General features: G+C 41.2%; 1 protein-coding gene across 1 annotated transcript in view; it reads left to right on the top strand.

Moving 5' to 3' along the window:
- The window catches only part of LOC139651234 (phosphatidylethanolamine-binding protein 4), a 45550-nt gene that overhangs the window by 18058 nt on the left and 14269 nt on the right, over positions 1–13223 (top strand). Inside the window, exon 2 of the mRNA XM_071528077.1 lies at positions 2049–2147. Within this exon, the coding sequence (XP_071384178.1) occupies positions 2067–2147 (81 nt within the window). The 5' untranslated portion in view covers positions 2049–2066. The remainder of the gene's footprint in view (positions 1–2048; positions 2148–13223) is intronic.

Raw genomic sequence — 13223 nt, 5'->3', positions numbered from 1 at the left:
TTGCTGTCTGTGCCAGCTGGACTAGCCAGATTCTTACAGGTGGAAATTCAACCACTAAATATATGCAGAAATCATTGAAATTCAGTGCCCACCATAAGTAGGCCATATTTTTTTGTTTTTTTTTTACACTTGGAAGTAAATGCAAAATGTTGTTAATGTTGTACTAAATTTGGATTTTTGGAAAACTAAGCCTGTCCTATACAGTATATCAGCATCCATGGTAATTTTGTGAAACATCCAATATAGTGCTATTGCTTTCAACGTGAAATGTGACTTGAGGTCATTTCTAATTTAAATGCTTAAATTGCCTTTCAGTGTGTATGTGTGCTGTTGTTTGCAACCATGTTATTTCTGAATGCATCAGGGTCTGACTTAAATATTAGTGTAACTACATTATCACAGTGTCTTTGCCTGGTAGCAAACATGTACAAATGAGGATTACAACTCTTGAGAAGGCAACAGGTCATGGTTGGTAAGCTGCCCGGGGGGGTCACTGATATAGAGTCACTTTTGACAGGCTGTGGAGGAGGCTCTATTGTTGCTGGTGTGTCTGGATGTTACCTGCAGGCACTATCACTGAGACTACAGTATTATCCTATTATTAGGCTTAGTTGTTTACGCTTATTACCGCTTGTCAGGTAGGCAGAGAATCCTTCTGAAAATGAGCATCTGCAGAAAAATACATGACTACTTCTTTATCTCATTCAAGTACATCGGCTTAGGATAATTTTTAGAGGCCTTTAAGAATCTCTTGATAGGACACAACAAACGCTGAATTTTGAGCAAGGTTTATGTTTGTACGGGGGTATTTGATTCTGTTAAATTTTTTTGCTGCACCACAAACAATGTTGTTTGGCAGCCAGTGTGAGAATATAAGAAATACTGCATGTGTTTTGTACATATTTAGGGCTGACATTGTTATGGTCTTGTTTCAGTTGAAATTACATATACAGCGAGAAGGCATTGTGGATTGAAATAGCCTTGATTAATATCTCTGTTTGTAGAGGAAGTGAACAAAATAAAAAAAGCCCATCATATGGTCTGGCAGATTTTGGGCACAGGACCAGAGATGACAAATGTGCTCTCGCAATAATTCAATCTGCTCTCATAATTCTCTAACTTTTAGGGACAGACAGAATGGAATTTTTCCTGCAATTAAGCCGCCAAGTTAACGTCCAATAACTGTGATCAAGTGTTAGTTAGTTAAGCTTTTTCTCTCGCATTATCTATTGACAGATTGAGGGGTATAAAGATATTGGATAAGTGGCAGAAAGTTACTGTGAATATGTTAGCGGAGTGGATTTAGTGTCAGATCCAAAACATTGTCAGTGTATTGATGCCGCAGTAATGATATTATATTCAAGGAATAACATACATGAGGCAGAGCTAAACTGTTGCTGCAAGTGTACTGCAGTTATTATAATGCCTATTCCAATTACCACAGGATAGCATGTTTCACATGTGTGTTATTGCTGTGATACAACAGTTTTCTTTCATGCTTTTTTATCACAGTATTGTTTCATACTAACTCCCAGTTTTTGCAAAATAACATTTTAACATTGACGGTTGACATACGACTTTGTGTTATGATAGTACTTTGTAGAAAGCCAATAAATGGCAAACCCAGCCTTCTGGTGTGAACTGGCTTTGTGCTCTATGTGGCCACAGTTGGCAACAGAAGCAACTGAAAAATTAACTAAACCACTACATTTATGAATAGGATAAAATACATACTTTACAGCAAATACCTTAGTTACAATAATTTACAGCTGGCAAAGGAATTTTGTTGTCAAGAGTGAAGCATGTGTTTGGAAATGGTGACAGTGTATTTAAACTGACTATTGTTAGCCCAGTTAGCTGAGCTGGCTGCAGTGCCTTGGGCTCTGTGCTGCACAGACTGGCTGCATTTAGGAAGTGAATGGGATCGGGTACCTGTTCATACACCACAGTTACTGGAAATGCCTCTAGGCCAATCACAATGTGGGGTAAAATGCTATATCTATATTAATTGTAATAATATATGAACCTGCTATATTTTCTGTTTGCAGAGAAAGACCTATGTGTTGATGATGGTTGATCCTGATGCTCCAAGTCGCACCAATCCAACATCTGCTCACTGGAGGCACTGGCTGGTAGTGGACATAAAGGTACTGCTCGCAATACACTTTAGGTCTGCAGCCTCAATTTGTTTTGGTGATGGGGACACGGACAGCATTTGCTATTGGATTAGGAACTCATATAGTACTAATTTACGAAGTAGTGTGTTGATTTTTTCCAAAAATTGTGCATTTTCATAATCTCCGGGCCTCACTTGGCATGTTTTGTGTTTACATCTGCGCTGGGGACCGTCGCAAGGCTGAAAAATTATGAATGGTTTTTAAGCCTAACTTGGTGAAAAAAGATGCCAAGTTCAAAAATGTTAATTTTTCATATCATGTATCTTGTGCAATAAATGCCTGTGACAAAAGTGTGGGAGTAAGTCTTTCTAAATGGCTGTGAAAGTTTGCAAGGCCCTGTCAGCAGCAATTTCCCTCTGCTGCAGAGAGCCTGGGACGTGTCAATGCAGGCGTGTGAGACTGAGATTGAGGAGAGCAGCATGCAAGGCGCAGACTCTTTCTCCCATAGAGCTCCAGTCCCTCAGCTCCCCCTCCAGTGGAGAGATCTTGGCAGAGCGTCCTCCCTTCATCTGTTCCCCCAGGCAGAGCAGCTCCCCCAATGATCCACACTTCTCCATATTTTACACCCCCGAAATGGGCACCGCTCCGATCCCCTTATTTCTCTTCATATTTCACTCCTTTTTATCCATTCGTTTGTGTGTTTTCACATTCTTGCATTCTAACGCCAAATGCGTGTTAAGTTGTTGATTGCCTCAAATATTTGGAGGTTTGCAGACATTTTTTAATCCCCCTGGAACCCAGAGATCAACCCAGTAGATTAGGACTAGTGGTCTGAAAAACAACCACACAAAGACGCTTCCGCGATGTATTACTGCTTTCCTTTGATTTTGTAAGGCGTAGTCGTACACTAAGTAAATGCCACGTTGATTCGAAGATCCAAATGTGATGTATCTGGGATATATATTTTGGTATAACCTACAATGGGTATAATTTCTGAATTTTGTGATTCAGCTAATCAGTGCAGTGCTTAAGAGATGATTTATACCACATTCCTGCTTTTCAAAATGTGTGAATAATTACATGATATCACTCACATACATCAATGATATATGAAAACAGTTCTTTTTTACTATAGGGTTGTTGTTATATTATAAAACTGCATTAGGCATCACCTTTGTTTCTTATTTTTAAGCCCATACAGTCTGTCTGGCCACTTGACCGGCTGTGAATAAACAAATGTCTTTCAAGTACTCAGACAGACCACATTCTCTCTAGCAATTCAATTTCCTGTCACTTGTGTGGGTGTTGACCTGCATTGCCCATGTAGGGATTGGCCATTTTGACGGGATGTTTTTCTGATTGTGGCTGGTGGTTGGTCAGAAGGGTTAATGAGCCTTTTGAGTGATGCCAACCCATAGTGGGAGGTGTTTAATTGACCAGGATGGTGAGGTGACATCACACAACCTCAGTTTTTCAAGTGTCCATGTGACTGTATTGGATTGTGTCTCAATGCAATTGGGATTTTGACAAACAGTAATGTAGGTCAATTTACAAATTATTGTAATCCTTTTTTTCTATTCACATGACTTGTGAAATTCAGCAGGGAAAGATTGAACCAATGAACAGATATCAGTTTGTAAGGTTTTTTTTTTTCTTTTAATTTTTCTCTAAATAAGGTAAAGAGGCTGAAGTATGATCATTTATATTTGGCACTTAAGGCAGCATTTTCTGCAATGTGTTTGAAGGTAGATTGTTTTGTTAAAGCCACGGGTCAAGCTATTAAATGTCAAATGGATCAGCATTTTGATTCTCATTCATCAAACTATACGAGCTCCAACCGCCATATTCTTTTCATATATATTCATTAATCCAAGGTCATCCAGGGTTGCCCTAGTTTGCAGATGTTGACATAATTAGTGTGTATTCTTTATCCGTAGCCACAGTTGTGAAGGTAAAAGGTTTCTTGAATTCAGCAGAGAGGGAAGTCGGGTCAGTCTGGGCTGAGCAACACGGTACAGTAGATTTACACTGAACCCTCAACAGAGGTCTCATTAGAGAAGGAATGGTAACAGAACAAGGACACACCGGCCCAACCTGTGCATTACAGTAGCACCGCTCACCTTGCTTTGAGCTGCGCTGTGTTGCTAGCACTTCTCTTGTCAGCACACGTGCTGAGGGTCTGCGCACTGTGTCAGCCATGCCAAAATCCACTTGTACCTCAGAGAGAGCTACTTGAGATCTTGACATTCAGTGCTCCACGAATTGCAAACACAATTGAATTGACATTTCTGTCACACTGTAGGTTTTCTAATACATTCCCCCCACAAGGTAAGCTGTATGATAGTGCCTTATATCAGTGTATTTGCTTCTAAAAGTTTGATATGATAATATGAATTTGATGTTCATATTTCAATGTGTCTTTTTGTCAGATGTCAGATTTTTTATGTAACTCATTGTATCAGTTATCACATCATTGCTTTTGACCGCCGAGAACAATTCACTATAGCAGTTCCCATAATCTATGTAGCTGTGAGGCTCATCTTCTCCAGCAAGCTGTCCACTTTCTGTTAGAACTCACATTATTAGATCTGTGCATTGTCATAGCAATTGCCCATTTTCATTGACCCCTTAAGCTACAGCAACAGCAATTTAGGATCTCTGCAACACTCTCAGTGTTTTGCATCAATTATGGACAATTACCAAAATAACCATCAACAGATTGTTGTCTCGCTCTCGAAGTCGAATTCCAGATTGTGAGCCTCTCCCTCCCTCTCTTTGCTCTCCCAGAGTCTAAATCAATGCAGATGTTCCGGTATGGTCTTGCAGCGATAATTACTGTAACAAGCAAATCATTAGTATCTGAATAGAGACAGCTTATATAAATACAGTGCTGGGTATTACTTTTTCTTGTTAATACTTATTCTGTCATTATAGTTGTTGCTGTTTGCGAGTCAACATGATGCAATATGAACTTGCAAAACAGCAGTATAATTAATACTCACTTCCCTGCACTGAGAAAATCCTAGGTGTTCATTATCATTGTAAAATACCATTTTAAAAAGAAAAGGAAATGTATAGCCTTTTGGGGGGGGGGGTTTCACTCGGAAAGCCATCGTTTTTATAATGTATTTATAATGTTTCTCTGCTGAGTGTTTATTTCTGTGAAAGATGTTTTGAGTTGTCTGACACATACAGTAACTGCCAATGTAATATCAATATGCTGTGCAAAAAAATTTAAAAAGTTTGAAGATAGTTATTAGATTTTATGTGCTCAAATTGTATTGAATTTTTATGAAATGAAATTAATTGCATTTTTAGATTACACATAACTAGCAAATATACAAATTATTCAAAGAGGCTTACCAGCCAGTATTCAAGCAGTGGCAAATGATAAATTAAATTTATTTACTGTATTTTATTGTTGTGAAACATCTGCAAGAAGCAAATGCATTAAGGCTGCCATCTTAGTTTGCTCAAGTGTTGTACTCACTGAAGAAATCTATGGCTTTCTTACACACCATTGGTTAAGAATACGACAAGAGGTTTAAGACCCATCATGATCTGGTCAGGCTGTGGTCATTATTAAGCGTCCCATACAGTCAGGCCTTATGGTTCCTCAGTTCCTCTCAGATTCGCTTCAAGAAGGCCTGTGGATTGGAAGCCATCATTTGATTGTTTGCTCCCTCTCCCTGGGTAATTGAGGGCCAGGTGGACGGCACTGAACACAGCTAGATGTGCTCATTATTATGGTGCATGAGGGATATGCATGCTTTAAAATCCATCTCTTTTGCAGCAGCTCCCGAAGGGGGACAGAGCCTGTGTTCTGCTGTTGGTCAGGCAAATACAAACAGTGAGGTATTGTGACTGTATCAGACCAGCTGCTGTTGTGTTTGTGAATGCTGTGGCCCACAGAGATTGTCTGCTCCGCACCTCAACATGTCCTTTGACTGCACACCATTAGGCCTTTAACTTGTTATAGCTTTTCATTCAATGTCTTTTAATTGGGCTTTTTAAGAAGTCAAGTAGTCCTCATAGTCTTGTTACAAAGACATTTCCGCCTCTAAACTCAGTGACTACTTATCTGTATTCTGGTTAAATTCCAGAGTTCTGCACAAAAAGAAAGTCTCAGTCGCAAATCATTAGTATCTGAATAGCATTCAGAGATAGTGTTCAAATAAAAATTTTAACCTCTGTTATAGCCTAAGAGTTTGTTTTAGCAACATACCTTTCCGGTATTGCTAATAAACATACATAATTGCATTGTTCTTTATCCTGTAATTATCCCTACTGTGGCATGTTATGATTTAAGCGTTTCTTTTTGACAGACAGCTGCCCCCATATGGAAGCCAAAAACAATTTCCCGAAGGCCAGGCGAACCATAGCTAGCTTCATTGTGAGAACAAAGAGCCATTGGTATTATTCATAATTAAACTCTTATTGTGTACTCTGCTGAATATTTCCATTCTTCTGCCTCTCTCCTGCTCACTCTCGTTCCCCTTCTCGGTACTTTGCACCTCGTGCTGGGAACATCTGTCTGGCGTCAGAGTGGAGCCTGGCTGTGCAGATTGGAGCAGGTAGAGGAGCACATTGTAGCCCAGCTAATGATGAGAGTGTCTGCCCTCTCTCTTGGAGGAGACGCAAGCTGCTGCTTCACGCTCGCTCACTCCACTCATACGCCCAGGGAAACAGATTTCCAAACATATGCAGTATGTTTTTAATCCAGTTGAGCACTTCATTTCCCAGCAAACACAAATAACCTTACGGGACATCCATATCTTATGACAAGGGGGTGGGCGCAAAGGAATTGAACAATTTTCCTTTTTAATGTGATTTTTTTTCCCTCCAAAGTTGCTAAACATGCTCCTAACCCAGGTTAACAGTTTGCTTGTTTATGGTTTCACAAACTTTTACACAGAAGTGCCTCCTGGCTCCAAGTCATAGGAAGCAACTTTATCCAATCTTAACTCCAGTTGGTGCACCTGTTGTCATCCTTTGTTTAAATGGAAACTGACAGCATAAACACATGTTCTTTGTGTGAAATGTCTTAAAGAATTTAAACAGATTACTGCCAATAATATATGACTATAAGTTAGAAGTAAGTAAAGTGATTAGAAGTTATACCAGTACTTGCAGAAGTGTTTTAGGTTTGGAGGATATGAACTGAAACACACAATAAATGATCTTGATGTCAGTACAATATTGCTTGAATTAGCTTGACCCTGTTAAATATTACATGTTGACCGTTCTATTTATTTTTTTATATTTAGAACAATCTGACACCTCCCTTGGTAAAAGTCAACAATAGCCCCTAACATGGAAACCCAGCTGGAGGTGCTTAACATTTAGAGCGGTTCTCATTCTGCTGTCAACTCCAGCCAGACTAATGTCAGAGGTGCTACTACATGGAGTTCAGCTTTAGGAAGTCATTCCCTCTCAAAACCTCACCAGACTCTCCTCCCAACCTCCCACCCATCCTCATCCAGCTTAGGATGCTTGACTTTGCCTTTTTCTTTTTTAAGGTCATACATCTACATGTGTGTCTTATGTGTCTACTGTATGAATGCGTGTGTGTGTGTGTGTGTGTGAACGAGTTGGAGAAAGGTTATGGGAGACCGCTCTGCAACATAAACCGGTGAAGTGTTTGATTTGTGGACTGAAGTGCGACCCACAGACCTAGACCCCATGTCAGTCTGCAGAGCGCTGCTGCTGCTGAACCCCTTTGGTCTTCTGTAGAAACCCTGTAATCACACTATGGCCCCTATCCTAGTGCAGCTTATTAACAAACAGGTTCTCCTTCTTCAGTGTGGGCTGCTGCTCTCACTGTTCTCTGCCACCTAAAGGGAGAATTACATAAGAATCCTCCGCTCAATTGTCAGCTCCATCCCCCGTCCACACACGAAACACACACACAATACTCTCGCTGATAACCTCCGATGCCTCTTGCCATCTCTATAACAACTGACCTCCCTGCAGCGTCTGCTGTGGTTGCCGTGGCGAGATGATTGAGGAGGTTTCACTGCATGAAGAACGTGAGCTGCTATGGTTTCCTATCAGAAGCTGTGAATGCTATTATAGAGGCAAGGAATAATTGTCCATAAATTATAGGTTTTACACGTTGCTTATCATCTGTTCCTTCTACCAAAGCCAAATTCCTGATATTGCTTTCACCACTTGAATTTTGTCTCTGTGGTCTCTATGGTGCGATATAGACATTAATTTTACATCTGTAACAGATTATTATATTAAAGGAAATACTATGTGTCAGGGTATTATCTTAATTTTCACCCTGCACACTGTCCTGGATACATCACAGTTACTCTCCAAGAAAACAAGGACAACCTGGAAAGCCCTCTTTAATCCAGTCTGTCATACTATAGGCTAGTAAAAAAAAAGAAAAAAAAAAAGAAAGAAGAACAGATTGGACCTTCTCCATGCAAATGCAGTTTAAAAACCAGTAGCTCCGCACACATAAAGGCGCTTCTTTTAATATGTGCCCCCTTTCTTCACACCCACGACCATTGTGTATAAAATCCTGTTTTTTCCTGAAAAGATTTCTAGTCGCAGCCGCAGACAATGTTCCCCCACACAAGCTGTCGTCTTTGTCATACCCCCCCCACCCCCCACCCCCCTTCCCAGTCAGTAAAGCAGGATCTCTGGCAGTCGGCCGTGTGCGCGAACTCTTCTCTGTTTCAGGGTACAGGTGGAGGGGCTCGCCGGAGTCTGCCTACCTGTAAAACCGGTCAGTTTTGACAGACGTGGACAGGAAAAAAAGGGGGCATGGAAAGCAGGGGGAGAGAGAGAGAGAGAGGGGCGGGCAAATGAAGGAATGTCAGGGTTAGTGGGGGGTTGCCGGGGCCGCGGCTGTGGAAACGCTTCCTCTTAGGGGTAGCGCTGTGTCTCTTTTTTAGGGTATGGTGAAGGGGAGGGAGGCATGCTGATAAAAACAACTCACTAACAATTATGCTCACCCAGAATAGCCCTCGCTTAAGTATATAGTATGCTTGCCAGTTAATTGTACACAAAAACAAAGACTTCACAAAAGATCTCCTGCAGCCAATGTATTTTCTTGTATTTTGGCACGATAATTAAGTATGACGGCTATGAGTACAAAGTTGGCAGATACTACAGTTGCCTGTCTAACTCTACTGTATATATTGATTATGCTTGTTTGTATTCCAAAGGTGGATGCTGAATTGTAAAATTAGCAAATTCTAATATAAAAGAGAAGATTTTATTATGAACAAACAATTAGAATCATTAAGGCAGCTCAAAATGTTTGTAATATAATGGAACTCACTGACATTCCGGCAACAGTGCAGCTGGAATCTGCTACAGGCATGATTTCCCAAAAGGAAGTCCATCATCGTTACCTAGTCTAACAGTGTAGGTTTGAGAATTACCTGTTTGTTAAAATAATAAAACAGACTTTAACTGTGTAAAAGAATCTGAAGTAATATGCCTCTTTGCTACTGATATCAAACCACGGCTATGCCTGTTTAGAGTGGTGGTAAACGACAAGAGAGATTGACTACAAATAGTGTGCAAGAGATCAGCAGGTCATGAGTCCATTCACCGCAGATCACCTTAGCAGCACTGATGCCCCGGTCTGTTTCTAGCCAAGCAACTGACTGCATGGGATTTAATCGCAGCGTTCTTCATGTTCTCAGGAACTAACATTTTTTGGAGTTTCATAATGCCATGCAAGCGAAAAGCTACTGTCAAGCCAATATGTTAAATAAAAGCCAATGTTTTATCTGTGTAACACTAAAATAATCCGAGTATGATTGCTGCATTTTCCCTGAATTGTCTTTGGATTTGTTCAACTTGTTCTTATTGATATGCTGTAGGACTAACAACTATAAAATCTACTAAGACCTCTGATCTGTACTATTGACCATTATCATAGCCAAGAGGTTTGTTACAATGTGGTATTTTTATGCTACAGTTGGTGAGAAACCTGTTTACATTCCAGGGCGCTGTATAGTTCACTTCTCTCTGCAGCGCAGTCAGATTCCAAAGCACTGTATAGATTTCTTTCAGCTGATGAAATTAAAAAGACAGCAGTGTGTGTGTGGTGTGCCTTCCAGCAACACGATTTGCCTGCGAGTTCACGATACGGGTTGAGAGGGGAGTTCCTTTGGGGGGGATTAAATAGCTCCCTCTCTTCCTTCCCTCCTCCCCTGCCCTCCATACTTGCAGAACACAAACAGCTTGCAGGGCTGTACAGTACTTGTACAACATGTTTGCCACAGTGCTGCTCACAGGTAACAATAAGCCAAGGTCAAAGGTTAAGAGGGATTGTGGAGCTCAGAATCTTGTGTGTTCCTCTGGCAAAGAATGTGCACATAGGCATAGGAAACAATGCCCATAGTATTGCTGGGAGAGAAAGAGAGAGAGAGGGAGAGAGAGAGAGAGTTGGCTCGGTAGAGAGAGGGGTATCAAAAAGAACAAGACCAGATCTCTGCCTCCGTCAGGCTCTTTGAATGGGAAAGAGATAATCCATTTAATCTCTTAATCATGCACACTGTATACATAGCTGGACCCGTGCCCAAAACCTCTGTCCTGATCAGACGTATCATAGCCACTTTTTCTGATGATTCTCGCTACTGTAACCCACAGCGTAATTCAGGTTAGCTCCAACACTGTTACTCATGCTCTTCTCCAGCTTTCAGTATATTGTACCCTTGGTGCCCTGTTAAAATGAAACCCGGACCAACGGCGCATAAAATGGAATGTGGAAATATGTAGATTTTAAAACACAGCTTTTTAAAATCCCTCATTCACACAAATGTATTCAGAATAGAGGCAGCTGTTTCATAACGTGAAGTAGGTTACTGTACATTTTGCACAGTATATTTTTCCCAAAAGTAGGAATTAATAATGAAGATGCTTTTTGGCCTGAAATTGCTATTCAAACAATTATGTACTTAGTTTCTTCCAACAAATGCATTCCACATTATTGTTTTGCCTCATAGCAAAGCACCCAAAAGACTAAAACCTTTCATTCCAGCAAAGGCCGCTATTGGTCACCGTCAATAAAAGCATAAAAGCATTTATTTCCCACGTTTGTCAAATTAACAGCATACTCCATCTCCCATAGGACTTGTAAGGTTCATTAACCTTTCTGTGAAGTGGGACAGGTTTCCAGCAGTTACCATAACCTCTGTCCTGCTCCTACCTCAATTATAATAGAAGAATTAAACATCCAGCGATTCAAAACAGTAATGTTGCCTCTTAAATCCCTTTGTACCAGCTCTCAGCTGTTAATGACTAAAGACACTGAATGAACTATAGAGTTATCAACAGATACAACCACAGACAGAAGCAAATCAAATGGCTCCTCTTAACAGCAAGGATTACTGTCCATGCATGTGCAGTTTTTGTTTGATGGCCAGATTTTCGGTATTTCTAAAATTATGATTTTATTTGCTGCATTATTTTTCAGTTTGCCAAAACTGAAATGGTGTGTTGCCAGTGCTTTCTATGAATAACACATATTTGTTGGATTTATGGTGCATAAAACAGTTATTTGGTTGGAAAACTAGGCCACATCTGTGCTGAAATGCTAGTGGTTGCTCATTAGTTCATTAGTCATTACAAATCACAGGATATTTCACCAAAAACAATTTGTCATCCCGTCTATCTGCACCCTGGCCCACAGTCATCTCAAAGTCATTCAAGAATAGACTGACCTTGAACTAATTAAGTGGTCTATTACACGCCTGTTGATCTCTTTTAATGTCTTAATTATTAGATTAATTGTGTGGGCACAGAGTTCGTTCTCTTGTCCACCTACTCCTACTCCTCCTTCATCCTCCTCCTCTTCCTCTCACTTCTTTCTCTCCTCCTCCATGCCCCGGCCCAACAGGTTTCGATACTATTCAATAGTAATTTATTTTGTGTCACCATTCATACTTCAAAAACTATTTTAATTCTGCGCCATTGACTCTTTAATAAGCTTAATCCTCCTCTTCCTCTCCCGCCCCCTCACATCTCCCCCGTCCTCTCCTGTATTAATCAAAATCCAGCACGTGCCACGCTGTATTTGTAGGCGCACAGCTTCATTATAATATATCCATTTACTATCACTACGGATTTGAAGTCTCAGGCCCGGATACAGCTGTAGCCATGGTGCAGTGATGCCCTGTGTGTGTGTGTGTGTGTGTGTGTGTGTGTGTGTGTGTGTCTGCTGGTACTCCTGGTAGGCAAGCTCAGGCTGGGATTTTCCACTGCCACCCCCGTCAGTGGGAAGCCCTATATGGGGACATGTCAGCGCCTTGTTTGCTTGTTGTGCTGATGAAGCTGGGGGTGGGGCGAGTGGGCAGCCTTGTTCAGGTTCCAGGATTCCCTCCAAATGAGTCAGCCAGCCCCCACTCTAACCGACTGTTACCTTGGGAACTCAGGCTCGGGCTTCCCTCAACAGTACTGAAGTACAGACTCATCAACACTCGCACACGCACACACACCAACACACAGGAGCTGTAAACGGCCAGGCAGCAGGACCCAGGTTTCGAGAAAATTAGCTTATCAAAACGCTCTCACTTTGGCCCGTACTGCACCCCGCCAGGCCCAATCTGCTCTATGGGAATAAGTTGACCGACCCGCTCAGACCACAGCTAATGTATGCAAATTAGACTGAATAGATGAGTGTGATAATGAGTTTGGGTGGCTAGTTTCTTAAGTCAGTGGTTTGAGTAATAGTGTGCTACCCTACTAATGAGCATGACCGAAGGAGTGTAGGTTTGGTACATTACAGCGTGTCGGCTAGTGTCAGTGATGGCTGGAGTTCGCTTAATAACTGGACTGTTTGTGTTTCTAACTCAGTTCATTACCAACGCCAAATGAGTTTCTTTACTAAAGCCATTAGTCCAGCAGGGGACTTGTTAAGTGGGTTAATTTGTTGATGCACTGGAGCAGATCATGGGTGACTCCCCCACTGCCTCTCACCCTGTCCTGCTGAAGCCACTGCACCCCGCTCAGCTGATCACCAGTGGGGCGCTAAATCACCCCAGACTCAACTCCATTAGGCTTTTATTTGAATATGTATTCAGCTTGCCATGAAAACAAATTTGTGACCCAACGCCATGAACCCAGGCTCATTTACCT

This window comes from Centroberyx affinis, unplaced genomic scaffold, assembly GCF_046629955.1.
Source record: "Centroberyx affinis isolate AG114_WGS23_722 - 3 ecotype Tasmania unplaced genomic scaffold, CSIRO-AGI_Caff_v1 ptg001607l_1, whole genome shotgun sequence".
In the NCBI taxonomy this organism is placed as follows: domain Eukaryota; kingdom Metazoa; phylum Chordata; class Actinopteri; order Beryciformes; family Berycidae; genus Centroberyx; species Centroberyx affinis.
Note: the sequence above shows the minus strand (reverse complement) of the source record. Positions and strands in the feature narration are given on the sequence as shown.